This window comes from Desmodus rotundus, chromosome 5 (assembly GCF_022682495.2).
Source record: "Desmodus rotundus isolate HL8 chromosome 5, HLdesRot8A.1, whole genome shotgun sequence".
Lineage (NCBI taxonomy): Eukaryota > Metazoa > Chordata > Mammalia > Chiroptera > Phyllostomidae > Desmodus > Desmodus rotundus.
This window is the reverse complement of record NC_071391.1, coordinates 58,512,920-58,528,257: the sequence shown is the minus strand read 5'-3', so window position 1 is coordinate 58,528,257 and position 15,338 is coordinate 58,512,920. Positions and strand designations below refer to the sequence as shown.

At 35.9% G+C, this 15,338-nt stretch overlaps 1 protein-coding gene across 3 annotated transcripts in view; it reads right to left on the bottom strand.

Moving 5' to 3' along the window:
- The window catches only part of TMEM135 (transmembrane protein 135), a 237,586-nt gene that overhangs the window by 79,734 nt on the left and 142,514 nt on the right, over positions 1-15,338 (bottom strand). For all 3 annotated transcript variants that reach the window (XM_045181806.3, XM_071221474.1, XM_024572837.4), the window contains one exon: positions 1,964-2,010. In XM_045181806.3, the coding sequence (XP_045037741.1) occupies positions 1,964-2,010 (47 nt within the window). The remainder of the gene's footprint in view (positions 1-1,963; positions 2,011-15,338) is intronic.

Here is a 15,338-nt window from a genome sequence, read left to right as displayed (position 1 = left end):
AAAACATTCTGATTCAACTGGACTCGCCCACTGCTATGTACAGCATATTTGGTTCATTCCAAATACATGCGACAGCTGAAACAAACATGTAGCAGTGTTTTGTTTGGTTGTAGTTCTTTATAAATAGCTCTACTTTACCATTTACCAAACTTCTTTTGTTGAGTTATTCAGACTAACTTCTGCCAAGAACACTAGGAATTTGGTGATAGTGCTTCTTTTAGGAGAAAAACAACCCCTTTCCTCAGAAAATTGAAAATGTTTATCTTGGCACTAAAACCTTATATTGAGCCTTCTGGAAAGTATTTTAAATTGTTGTTTTTAACCTAGACTTTGTGACTGGAACAGGAAAAGGTTCCGTAGCTCTGCACCAAAATACATATTTATAGGGTTGATTTTCTTTCTACACCAAAAATACTAGGTTGATGGCAGCAGTTGCCAGAGAGCCATGCTGAAAATTGAGCGTTTTCACCATATTCAACACAAAATTTACTTTTTAAACCTCAGAAACTTCTGATGATTAAAAAATGCTAAATGTCGATCAAATATGTACTTTAGGTGTCACATTGGGAAGGACTGTTTCATTTAACTACCTGTTCTGTTAGGAATTTTAACAAAAAGAAAATTTACTTGATATTATACTTTCCTTCTGTGCATATCAATAAAAGGTATATTTCTAACTTTTTATCTTTTTTATACTTTTCCCACTAGGTGCTTTATCTTCAGACTAGATAGAACATAAAGATAAATCACAGAAACTTTTTATAATATTATCCTAATAATGTGTCTCTATTCAATTATGAAGTTTTGGAAAATGGACACAAAATGAAACAGTCATTGTTCTTAACTCCTCTATCCCACCCCTAAGTTATTAAAATATAAGAGACTGCAGAAATCATAAGGTATATATGAAGCTATACAAAAACGGTAGGTCAAACAATTTCACGAAGACCACCAGAGAGCTGCAATAATTTTCCAGTCACTAATAACTGCCATAAAATACTACATATCCCATTACCATTCCTTTGCAGATCAAGTTGAAACTTCATCTATTTTTTTACTTCTTCTAACAGCCTGGCTATCCCTTTACAAAAATAATAACAGCAATATCATCATTTTATGTGTGCATGTGACATTTTTGATAAAATCAAAATAAATTAAAATTGTATCATTGTGCTTATCAAATACTTATTTAGGATGTTCTGTTAGGAAATTAATTATTTGAAAATTCTGGTATGGTTAAATTATCTCATTTAGGTTAAAAAAGAAAGGTCTATCAAATTTATTGAAATCAATGTTTGCCTTTGTCAATTAAACACAAATTTTAATTTTAAAAGCTTGGCCCTTCCTACTGTGACTCAATTCTGCCTATATCCAGAAATATTAAGAAAGAGTCTATTCAGATGAGTGCAATCAGAGTGAAAAAATGGAAATTAGTTGTACTGCAAAGAAAGACGAAAAGAAGTGGACTCCTGCTAAACAAAAATGCTATTCTCACACTGCTACGGTTACGTAACAACGACAGACATCATGCACTAATTTAACACTTTAAAAACTACGATTAGTGTGCTAGGTCACCTGCACAGAAGACTTAGGTTAAATCCTACCATCATGTGTTCTCATTTATACTTAAAATGCTAACTGTCTTAGAAGAAGACTGAAGAATATATAAAATCAGGCACAAAAAACACCTATCAGAATTTGAGGACTATTTATTTATATATTCAACTTTCCATATAAACCTGTAAGTAGCATGTGAAAAAGCAAATATCCATTTGCTCTCTTTCTCTATTTACTAAGGAGTAGTGATTTATCTCTAATCACTGAGAACAAAACAAAACAAAACAAAACTCATGCCACTCACAGGGGATAATGATTTGGGGAACGCTTTAGTTACATGGTTGATAAAAAATTACAAAGGAACACTATTTTTTCTATTAAAATAAGTAGGTTTAACAGAACATACCTGAAAAAGAACATGTACATGGCAGCTGTGATGCAGAACAAAAGGACCTATAACAAGGAGAAAATACATTACTTGCAAAAGAACACTGTCATCATCATTGGTGTGTCCTATAAAAGCAAAATACCTACCACTGAATCTTGTACCTGAAAAATGTAAAGATGTGCAAAAGTAGCCACACATCTTTCATTCTCTATCTTCCAAATAAGCCACATCGAGTCAATAAACAGTCTCTATACACACATATATCATAAAGTTACATACATTACACAATATGTATATATAATTACAACATGTATATATGTATATAGACTGAGTAGAAGGATAACAAAGTTCAAAAAAGAACAGCTGATTTTAAAAGATTCTCTCTAAGAATGCCACTCAAAAGCGAATGAAATCCTGCCACCTGCAACAAGCAGGGGTGGCCAACCTGTCGGCGTCTCCGGGCCACACCGGAAGAAGAGTTGTCTTGGGCCACACATTAAATACACAAACACTAACAAAAACTGGTGAGCAAAAAAAAAAGGTTTTAAGTAAATTTTTGATTTTGTGTTGAGCCATATTCATAGCCATCCTGGGCTGCATGCGGCCCGTAGGCCATGGGTTGGACACCCCTGAATGGGGGTGTTACGCTAAGTGAAATAAGTCAGACAAAAATAAATGCCATATGATTTCACTTAAATGTGGAATCTAAAAAATGTAACTTAAAAAACAGAAACAAACTCACAGACACAGAGAATAGACTGATGGTTGCCAGATAGGAGAGGGGTTGGAAAACTGGGTGAGAAAGCAAAGGAATTAAGAAGCATAAATTGTCAGTTATAAAAATAGTCATGGGGAAATAAAGTACAGCTTAGGGAATAGTCAATAATATTGTAACAACTATTTATGGTGTTCGACTTACTGGGCTGATCACTTTGTAAGTTATATTAATGTATAATCACTATGTTGTACACCTGAAACTGATATAATATTGTACGTCACTATAATTAAAAATTTAAAAATACCTGAAGCAAATTAAGAAAAAAGACAGTTGCTTTTATAATAAAATCAACAATTAGATCATAATATTTATTAACCATCATATTAAGGTGACTACATTATTTTAAAAATGTAAAATACAGTCCAGTTGTCAACCAATTCTAATCAATAAGAATGGCTACTAAAATTTTAATCCTTTGTGGGATATAAACTAGCTATTTAAAATTCCCCTAAATACATGTATCAGAACACAATAAATCTGGATTGAAGCTCCCCTCAAACACACCAAACGAAACACAACCTACTAAAATGTACATGGAAAGAATCCAGAACCCCTATCTTAAACAAAAGCTGGGTTATACTCTTATGCTAACAACGTTCCTCTCTTTACTTGCCATGTTTCATTTTAGATTGTTTCTACTCTTAGGTCTGAAGGTTACTGGAATCGGTCTACTTCACTGATTTCAATTTGATCTATCTTAATTCCTTTGTCTGTTTTGCTCGAGATTTATTTGCTTTTGTTTTCCTAGTTTCTTAAAGGTACACATATGGGCCGTTGATTTAAGGTATTTTCTTTTTAAATATAGATGTGTAACGCTATAAATTCCCTCCTAAGATCTGCTGTACGTATATCCTACTGATTTTGACAAGTTGGGTATTCACCTTTATTCCATTCAAAATACTTTCTAATTTTGTTCTTCCTTACTTCTGTAATCCATGACTTACTTAAAATTAAAAGTATGCTATTTAGTTGCCAAATATTTAGGAATTTTCAGTGATCTTTTGTTACTGACTTATTTGATTCTGTTATGGTCAGAATATACTTTATATGGCTTTATTTTTTCTAAATTTATCAAAACTTATTTTATATCCTAGAATATGTTGCATATTTTTGGAAAATGTTCCATGTGTATTTAAAAAGAATGTGCATTCTACTGTTGCTGGGTGGAGGGATCTCTAAGTGTCAGTTATGTCAAGTTGGTTGACATGGCTGGTTCAGCTCTTTTATACCCTTATTTTTTGTCCAGTTGTTCAATCAATTATTGATATGAGGTATCAAAATATCCTGCTGTGATTGTGAAACTTTCCCCACAATCTCTACTTACAGTTCTTTCAGTTTTTCTTTGGTGTATTTTGAAGCTCTGTTATTAGAGACATAAGCATTTAGAATTCCATCCACTTTATTGTGATGAAATTGCCGTCTTCAGCTCTGATAATAATCTTTGTTCTGAAATGTTTTACCTGATAGCAACTCCAGCTTTCTTTTAATTACTGTTAGTTTTCCATTCTTTTAATGGATGTGGTCTTTATATTTGAAGTTCATCGCTTACCGACATCACATTGTTGTTTCCTACTTTTCATTCTAACCGAAAATCTCCACCTCTTCATTACAGTATTTAAATCGCTTACATTTACTGTGATTATTGGTAAGCCTAGAATTAAATCTAATATCTTGCTATTAATTTTTTTATTGTCTCTTATTTGTTTCTTTTTTCTCTTTTCTGCCTTCTTTTTTAACTAAATATTTTTTTATGGCTCCATTTTCTTTCCTTTGTTGGTTTGTTAGTGTTTGTTTTAGGATTGATAGTTTATATCTTTAAATTGATAGTCTCCATTCAAGTGATATTATACCACTTAACATGCAATATAGAAACTTGCAATGAATATAATTCCACTTGCCCCCTCCCAAACTTTGTGCAATTGCTATCACCCATGTGATACTTTTAGCTATATTATAAACCCACTATACAGCAATCACTTTTCAATGCCTGTGTCCAGGACCTTAAAACCATTGCTTTAGATGTTTTGCCCACATCTTGGTTGTTTCAGTTACAAGTGTAATGATTATCCTGATTACCCTATAACTGTTATTCGGTCATGATCAAAAGCAAAGTGTGGTTATTTAAATTTAAAAAATGTATGTCTAAAAATATTTCATGTTTGTCTTGAAAGACATTTTTGTTGGGTAGAAATTTCCAGGTTAATAGATCATTGTATTTCAGTCTAGTTTGCTCAGTGAATATCACTCCAACATCTTCTTACAGTTTGATTATAATGTGCCTTGGAGTAGTCCTCCTCATGTTTCTTGTACTAATGGTTCATGAAGTTTCTTGGATCTCTGGGTTTATAGTCTGCATCAAATTTGAACGTTTTTTAACATTATTAAAACAAATATTTTGTATTCTCCCCCTTCTTAGGATATCCAATTAATGAACAATAAGTCACCTGAAGCAGTTCCACAACTCAACTAATGTTCTCTTTATTTCGGAAAAAAAAAATCTTCTACTCTTTGTGTTTCATTTTGGATTGCTTCTATAGTTATGTCTTCAAGTTTACTAGTACTGTCTTCTGCAATATAAAATAGGCCATTCATGCATCCAGGAAATTTTCCACCTTACACACTGTGATTAGCAACTCTAGAAGTTTGATTTGGATTTTTCCCCCTATTTTCCATGTCCCTAACTTTTTGTGACTTGGAATTCAGTTACAGTAATGCTTTTTTAATGTTCTTGCCTGCTAACTCTAACAGCTTTGTCAATTTTGGTTTGGTATTAATTGGCTGATTTATCTCTTCATTATGGGTCACACGTTCTTGTTTCTCATTGCATGCCTGATACTTCTGATTGGATATTAGACATTCTGAATTTTACCTTGGTGGGTGCTGGATAAATATTCCTGAGCTTTGTTCTGGGACACAATTAAGTTACTGGAAACGGTTTAATCCTTTAATGGATTGCTTTGAAAATATTTTAGGAGGAAGTATTGCTCAACTTAGGGCTAATTATTCCCCACTAATGAGGTAAGACCCTTCTGCCTCATGGATCTTGAGATTTTCTAGTCCGGCTAGTAGGAAAAGACTGTTCTCCAGCCCGGCTGCTATTTGAGTGCCAAGCACTTAGGTAAAGACCTGCAGTCCTTTCAGGTTTTTTCTTTCCTTGGACTGTGGCATTTTCCTCACTTACATGTCCTAATCAGTAAGTAGCTAACTACTTTCCTTTCTAGTCTTTGTTCTGTGAACTCTATCCATCATGGTCTCCTCTTACTCTCTACGCTGTTTCCTCAATACAGAAAGTCCTCTAGACTTTGAATGCCTCCCCTTTAATCCATGCCCAGAAACTCGCCCAAGGCATGGCGAGCATAATCATGGGGCTCGTCTCACTTGTTTCCCAACTCTCCGGGGTCTCTGCCCTTCAGTGTCTAATACCCACTGTTCCTGACGTTTTGCCCACATTTAGATTATTTCCATTGCAAGGGTAAGGATTGCCTTGATTACCCTATAGCTGTTATTAGGACATTGGCAGAAGCAGAGTGTGGTTATTTAAACTTAAATTAATTTAAATTACATAATATTAAAATTCAGTTTCTCATTCACACTAGCCACATTTCAGGTAATGAAGAGTCACGTGAGGTAGTAGACACTGTCATGTGCGGACAGATATAGAACACATCCGCCACTGCAAAGAGTTACATTAGACCTGTCTGACGAGCGACTACACTTTTACTGAACATTGCAGTATTGCTACAGCATTTAAAATATTCAAGCTTTGGTATAAAGCATAAATCTGCACATACCTATTTTTATACTTTACACTTTTATGTTTAAATTAACACCTAAAATTAACACTCACTTCATTTAATTTACACATTTATGGAAATAACATAATAACATCTATTACATATCTTGCAAGGGTTAAATGAGATAACATACATAAATCCTTATAAAGTGGAAAGTACATCATAAATGCTCAATAACTGAAAGCTATAAACAAGACATAATTTCTCTGTGTTTCCCTCCCTTTTCACAACCGCTGTATAATACACTTCAACAGGATAAGTAATTTTCAAATTGCTATTTCACTTTAATTTTTAACATTTTTTAAATCAAAAGTTATGTAAGGCCTGCTACAACAGAGATGAACCTCAAAAACGTTACTTAAGTGCAAGAACCCGGTTACAAATGACTACATGCTGGATGATACCATTTGTATGAGATTCCAGAATATACAAATCCATTTACAGAAAGTAGAATAAGGAATGTCCAAAGCCAGGGAAGTGAGGGGTGATACGATGTGGTTACTAATGGCACAAAGTTTCCTCTGGGGCCAGTGGTTCTAAAGTTAGATTACATGGATAGGTGCACAACTCTGTAAATATACTAAACACCCACAGAACTGACACTTCAAATTGGTAAACTTTGTAGCATGTGAATTACATCTCAAAAATGTTATTAAAGTTATTTTTAACAAAGGCATGTACATTATAAACACTAAATTCAAACTGAAAAAAATACAATGAAAAGAAAGTCAGCTTCTATTCCAGATCTCTCGTGTCTTGTCTGCATAGAATTTTCTGTTGGTGTGTACACAAAGGCACATTTAATAAGTACTGTGTTATGCTTTTTAATTTTACACATGCACAAACACTGGTTTGCTTAACACTTTATGAGTAGATATTTAGAGGGGATATAATAAATATTGAATACCAAAGTATACTTTGTAAAAATGTGCACTTGAATCTCAGGAGGTACATTCTTAGAACTGGATTTACTGCATGGAGAGATGGGAGCGTTTTTAATTGTGACTCACTCCTGTTAACATATACGAAAGCAGCTATTTCATTAGACTAGCTATTGCCCCATACCCGCAAAAACGGTGATTTATCAAACTGTCTTATCTTTACCACACTTATGTCTAAAATAAATGATATACTATGGTTTTATTCTTCTTATGAGTGAAACAGAGCCTAGCAGGTTTATAAACCTTTTTGTTTGTTTTTTGATCAGTTGGTTTAACTGCTTTTTAATGTCATTTGCCTATCTTATGATTGATCTTTTAGAAACTACTTTTATTTATGAAACTGAATATACTTATATGAAACCCTAAAAATAATTTCATTACTAGCTATTTGTACTAAAGATATGGATGGTTAAATAAAAGTAATCATGTAAAGGAAATCTCATAAAAGTATTAAGCCAAAGGAATATTTTAAACCAACAGTGTAAAGAAAGTATAACAATGTGAAAGTAAAGTTCATTCAGCTGTGAAACACTGTTTTCTCTGTAATGAGTTTTCAGGAAGTGACAGATTTACATACATGGTTTCCTGTTACAGAACTTACACAACTTTCAGAAAGAAAAAAAAAACCTGTACTATTGCTGTCTTCACTATGATCTGTAGAATTATATGAAAACTATCCCTTTTCAAGGTTCTAAGAAACAATACATAAACACTTTAAAATCCTAAACAATAAACACTTTAAAATCCTAAAAATAACCATAAATGTAATAAATGTGAATATGGAGCAATGTGAAGATAGAAACAGAAAGCTGTTTTTACCATTTAAGCCCCAAAATGGTTAAAGCACCCTGAAAGCATTTTAAAGTCTACTAGAGACCTAAGCAAATGGTGCATTTAACTACTTCCTACCACAGAACTCTTCTTTTTTTTTAACATCATTAATTAAATGTTCTTTGTCCCTGATCACAGTGCCTTCAACCACTCCTCGAGTGTGTCCAAAGGTCCAAAGACAATGATGCCCTTTGCTTCCTGGCCTTCATCACATATCCAGCAATTTCTAAATTACTTATCCTATGGAAGTATTTTGTTCAGTGGTTGTGAAATGGAAGGGAAGCACAGAGAAATTATTTCTTGTTAATAGCTTTCAGTTATTGAGCATTTACAATGTACTAATCACTTTATAAGGCCTTATATATGTTATCTAATTTAATCCCCCATATTTATTGAGCCCTCTTCCTTCTATTACTCAAATACTGAAATCTTATCTCTGTTTTCTGGGAGAGAAGCAATAAATCTCCCTTTGCGCTGTTTGTACTTATCCTATTTTAGCAATGTATCCGCCCACCCATTCACAAACACTGACTTGGTGTCTCTGTGTTTCTAGTAACACTTTGTGACTCAGCAAGTCAAAGGGAGAAAGATGCAGAGGCAGGCTCCAGTCACTCACGAGCCCGCACAATCTCTGAGGGAACAGAATAGATAAGGAACCATAAGTTCTCACCATCGTTTCTGTATTTTATCAGTACTTGTCATGTTGCCAGCATACTAAGGAAATAAATCCGCATAACACTTGATTCCTATTGCCCTTAAGAGTTCACTCCTGGTAGGAAGTTAGACACGAGCAAAGCAAGAACGATGGGCTAGGTACAGAAGGCCACCAGGGCAGAAAGCTCCAGATGTCTAGCAATGGGCAAAACTGGGAAGATAAGGACCTCGCCCCAAGGTAACCTTTCCTCTCCCAACATATTGCTGGCCATGCAGTTTAGAGCCCCTGACCTTCTATACCGATGGTCATGCAGCTCAGACCCTCCCCTGATCTTTCCTCCCCGGTAGGTCCTTATTTATGCAGTAGACCCCCTTGGAGAAGAAACCAGGGGCCCCAGTGGGCCCTTACACGACCACTCCTTTAAGCATTGAGCCCTAGAGATAACATCTATGCCTCAGCTGCATCTCACCTCCAGGCCCAGAAAAGCAGCAAAAACCAGACAAAGCAATTCCACGGCTGGCATCAGGACCAGCTGTGATGACTGGCTGAGGCCAACCAATCAGTGGAGACCACCACCCCTAACAGGGCACACCTGGAAAGCTGATGAATATTCTATTGAAATCCTCCCCAGGGACCTCTCCTGAAATTCCAACTCGTAGAAGCCTCCGGACAGAGGGCCCAGCCTGGTTCTCACGGTGGAGGCCTCTGGGCCTTTCCCCACCCCCTTCCCTTAGGCACATTTCCTTGTCTTTCTCTTTCTCCTAAGCTCCAAGGGCCCTTCTTTTGCCTCTGTAACTTGTTTCCAGAGCCACTTCCTCTACCTCTGTGACTCTCTAAATAAGCCTTCTCTTATAGTTTGAGTCTTGGCTCCAAACTATTTCTTAGCAAACTCAAGCCCTGAGATTGCTGAACCCAGGTTGGGTCTGACTTCACTGGACCAGGTGCCATTTTGCCTCCAAGTCTAGTGGAAATATAGGCATATTAACAAGTCATTCCAATACGAAATGCTAAGAGAGAATATTTATACTTCATACTACAAAAGGTACTCATCAAAACATCTGATTATGTTATTTAAATTATTCAGTATATTTAGGCAATGCTTTTTTTTAATTGTCTGAATACCTTTCTTTATGTGTCCACCACAACTTAGAACATAAAGTCCCAAAGGGCAGAGTCTTTACCCAACTCCGTATGTGGACAGATTCCTGATATATAAGGCTTTTGAGAATAATGTTAGTTTCCATTTATAGCAACCATCTTTCATAAGCCTAATAGTACTCCGATTCATACACTTTCAAAAGACTATAGTTTAAACTCCACTGAACATTTTCAGCTTTTCTGAAAACACAGACTATTGCATGGCCTCTTAAGGAAACCACTTTTGTTGGATAAATAAATGTATCACAATTTGCAAGGTAGATATTTTGAGCCTGAACATAAAACATATTATCATAATATCAATTTGCTTCAGCTAACACAATTTTAAGCATACTATACTCAAGTTAAATAGCTATGTATTGTTTTATAATTTTTAAAAATCCTTACATAATTCAAATCACATAATAAAAAGCCCATCTTTTTTTTTTTTTTTGTGCCTCAACCAAGGACATTTTTTTATTGCTTTTAGAGAGAGAGAGAGAGAGAGAGGCATCAATTGGTTGCCTTCTTGTACCTGTCCCAACTGGGGATTGAACCCACAACCTGGGTAAATGCCGTGATTGGGAATCAAACCTCTGACCTTTGGGTCTACAAGACAACGCACCAACCAAGTGAGCCACACCAGCCAGATTACAGTCCATCTTTTTAAACTGTCCCTTTGTTTCAGATTAGCAGGATTATTTACTGATTTCTTTTGAAGTTTCCCTTCTTTGACAAAATAAATACAGGAAAAGTACAAAACATTTTATGGGAAATTTAGGGCCACATATGCCAGAACAGGATTAAGAAAGAAGTCTTGGATTCTCCAATTTAAGACTATAAACTTGATCAAGTCATCTCCAATCCTTACCTTTTTTATCTTTAATGTGTCAGATTAATCTGTATGACCCTTTCAAACTCCAAAATTCTGAGTCCATGAGTCAATTTTTTCAGTATACAACCAAATTGTTTTAAAGCAAAATGTCACTAATATATGAGACAAATCTCAGAAAAAAAAAAAAATATATATACAGCAGATGACGTATTTTATCTGACTGAACTGAATGTAATTAAGAGAAATTACATTAAATGTGCCAAAAACTTGGGCCTAGTCTCTTCCTTGCACTGCTTACCATTCTTGATTTATACCTCAAGGTCAGCAAACCAAGTCCGACAACGTATTAACCTTGAAATTTTCCAGCAGTGGAAACGCTGTCAGACAGTGGCTGGCAAGTGCAGAATACGTGATAACCTGCCCTTTTACAGTAAGTAAGGAAGCTGTATCTTGTCTTCCATAAAAATAAAAAAATTTAAAGTATGTAATTCTAGCAAATTTCAAAACATAGTGAATAATACAACCTGGAAGTTACATTCTTCATTACATCAAAATTCTAATTCTGCTGGTAGATTTTAATAAAATAAACAGCTTTAAAATAACTGGCTATTTAAAATTTGACAGATAAAAGATCATATGTGGAAATATTCCATCTTTATTAAAGATTTGAAAACAAATACATAAATCTATTCACTGAAAAAAACACTCACTGAAAGTATATTCTTAGAACTGAAGCTATAAAAACCAATTAGACATCATCACCAAATACCTGCCACACTTTATGCACAGCTCTATTTTATCATGTAAGTACAGTTTATTGGAAGTAAAAGGTGGCAATGACTTATATTTAAAAATTATGAATATAGCCAGCGCTTTTCTTTCCCATACCAATTTCTCAATGCTCAATTAATTTGTCATTAAAAGTGCAATTCAAAATAAACAGGAAAGGAAATAAATATGAAAAGAAAGAGGAAGGAGCCAAGAGAAACCATGGGAGTTTAAAGATGGAAAGTTAGTAAAGGTAAATCAAGAAAATAAAAAAGGACCAGAGAACATCGAGAAAGAGGAAAGCAGATGAATAAAATAAATAATAAACTACTATTGACTAATGGTGCCCAGCATGATATAAGATATTTTAAAAATATTATCTCTAATCTTAACAACAGCTCTTCAAGTAGGGGTTTTTTTTAATCACTCCCACTTCAAAGATGAGGCAATTGGATTCAAAAGCTACTCACCTAAAATCATAGAATGTTTAAGTAGCTAAATTAAGACTCAAAGCTAGGACTATTTGATTTCAAATTTGAGGCTTTCAATTATATCCTTGTGCCTGTAGGAAAAAGTGTACTGTTATTAATGTTGATTTAGTGCTACTGTGCTTCCAAGGTAGCAATAATCCCCATAATGATTCCATGTTTTTTTAAACCAGTGTCTGTCATTTAAAATCTAAAAGGAGGGGGAGAATCTTTCAAAGTTTAGTATTACTGTTACCCTAAAACAGACAATCGGGTCTCTGGGAAGCCTCCCCCATGGGCCAAGATTGCAACAGAGGGAGGTTTTTAGACTGAACGCACAAAAAGCAAGCAAGAAAATTGGATTTAAAAAGCCCTTCCCCCACTTTCGTACCAAACTGGGGGTACGACCAGGGGAAGGCAAGCACAGGTACAAAGAGGTAAAAATGGTGAAGGGGGAGGTGTGGGACCAAAGAGGCCTGTCTAGCCTAGGGAAAGAAGGAATTGGTTGAGAGGTGGACCCAAAGTACGGGAAAGTTTGGGAGGTTGATTGGTTGTTTTGAGAAAGCACCTAGTCTGCCCCACACCCAAGCTAATACCATCCCAGGGGAAAAAAGAAGCTGGCTTACTCTTGACCTGCACTCACACACTGCACTCGCTTGTTCTCCCACCACCTCTAGGAGGGAGTCTGCTTTTTTTTTATCTCTCTCTCCCCCCACCCTCCCCACCCCCCCGCAACTGGTGATGCATTGCGCCCATGTGTTCCAGCGCTCTCTTGCAAGGAGCACGCAACAATGTGGCCCTGGCAGCTGCATGGCTGGTCCACAGCCATGTGGATTCTACACACAGGCTGCAGGAGAGAGCCTTAAAAGGACATCCGCCAAGAACAAGCTAACCTACCTGGGTGGGGTCTAAGAATGCTCAGCTGCTGCCGCTGGCTCCAAAGCACAGTACTCTAAAATGGAGCAGGAACTGTGGACACTGGCTTTTGTCTTGGCCTTGCTGTAGACAGTTGGGCTTTTTCCATGGCAGAAAGAAGAAATGGGCTTTGAGACAGGAGTCCACCATTCTCCCAGGCTGCACACCACCTGATTAAAACCTCTTTCCTTTTACATCACCATGGGCCTCATGAGTTTGGCCTTTGTGGCAACAGGCGGCCAAACCTCCATTTTTTATTCAGTTACATCATAATACTTAAAATAATAGTGTAACAACAATATCAACTGCTGGTGTTACTGAATGCTCCTGTATGTCACAGGCTATATTAAATTTTTGACGTATATCACCGTATATAATGCTCAAAATGCTCCTGCAATACAGATACTATTCTACCACTTCAGAGAAGAGGTTTACAGAAAAATAGTTATGGAAGTGAGCCAATTAGGGGAACCAGGTATGACAACAAGGTCCATGAGCTGTCATGGGTTTCTCTCAAAGATTCCTTTAAAAACTCCCACGAAAGAATTATACCTTCTACAAATTTGATTCAACTTAGTTATAAAACATCTCTTATTTTCATGCACAGCAGATAAAACAGTAGGTTAAGATACAGCCTCCGTGTCAAAGAGCTCACTGTTAAATAAACCAGCTTTAAGAAAAGCAAAGGTGACAAGAAAATTCCATATTCCTCACATCTATAAAATATTTATTCCATTACAGTAAAGAAAAACAAACCTAAGCAATATATTTTTAAATTTCCAAATAAGTAACGTAAATACTACAATCAAAAACTAAAAACTTCACATGTTTACATATAAAGATGACAAAAAAAAACACATGAGCCAGCTGCCAATATGTGTCCATAACTATATATGGGAGGGACTACCATTCTTTACTTAACACTGCCCAAAAGTTACTTTTTCAATTCAAAACACAGGACAAAACAAAAAACCTCACATGTCATTCAGTACATGGAGAAGGAGGAAGAGAAGGGTTTTATATGAATTCAGAGCAAAGTTAAAGCTGAAAAAATATTGTGCTTTCGGCAGGGCAAAGGAGATGGGGTCACCTAAATGCAACCTTATTATTATAAGCAAACAATTTGTAGTAAGTTAGTTATTTTCATCCAAAGGTTAGGATTCCCATTAACCTCAAATAAGAACCAGGCTTAGGGTGATATTATGTTTTTCCCTTAAGGACATTACAAAAATAAATAAATAAGAGCTTCCAGATTACTTAGGACTGATCACAGCAGGGCCAAAAACAGCACGTGGCAGTATGAAAATCAAATCTCCATCATTTGGTAAAAGTAAGAAAGACCATTAGAAAGAGGGTTATTTGAATTCTGACTAGGTGGCCAGTAAGACAGCAGGCATTTACTCTCTCACCAAACCACTCTGTACTGAGGAGAACTGGCCAACTGCTGCCCGCCAACTGAGGTTACATTTTTAACTGTCCACTGAGAACCAACTCGATCCCAATACATAACCCCCCTAAAAATGCCCATCAACAACAGACAGAAAAATATGTAACATCTTTACTATTTTTTCAAACACAGCATATGGGCACTTTACCCATGCACTGGTGTAATGGAATGCCACTCAGTTCTCCCAAATGGAGCACCCAGTGCCCACAGTCAAGCCATCTGCCAGTGCTGCGGGCACATGCTCATTCCAGAACTCATCTGAGAAAATCCTTGCTTGATCAGGCGTGGCATTGCTCAGATGTGTCTTGCTTCTCACTATGTCCATCCAGCTGCCGGTTCCCCTCTGCATACTCAGTTCCCACTGACTACCAGCTCTTCAGAAAGGAAGGGTCCAGGACTAAGGCGTTTTCTTTTGCTAATGAACATTTTAAAAGTTTTAAAGCACAATTAATCATTACCTCTACCAAAAACGGGGCAGCTGGGGTAGCAGGGTAACATGTGCTTAAATTCTGAGTTAAATAAACTGTGAAAGATTGTTCAACCACCTCTTCTAAACTCTATACACACACAAGAATATTCCTTTTGAGCTCCCCATGCTTATTACATCAAGGAAACACTATAGATCAAGGCCTCTTAGCTGTGCTGGGCAAACTTTTCTCTGTGCTTTGTTTTCCCTCCCCAAACAGCCAAATGGGTTCAGTATCAAGTTTATCACTAAGAAGCATAATGACATTGACATATATAGTTTTTCAAAATACATACAAAAGTATTTTAATAGCTTATAGATAAGAAAGTGATACAAAATAAAAAATTACTATTGATAAT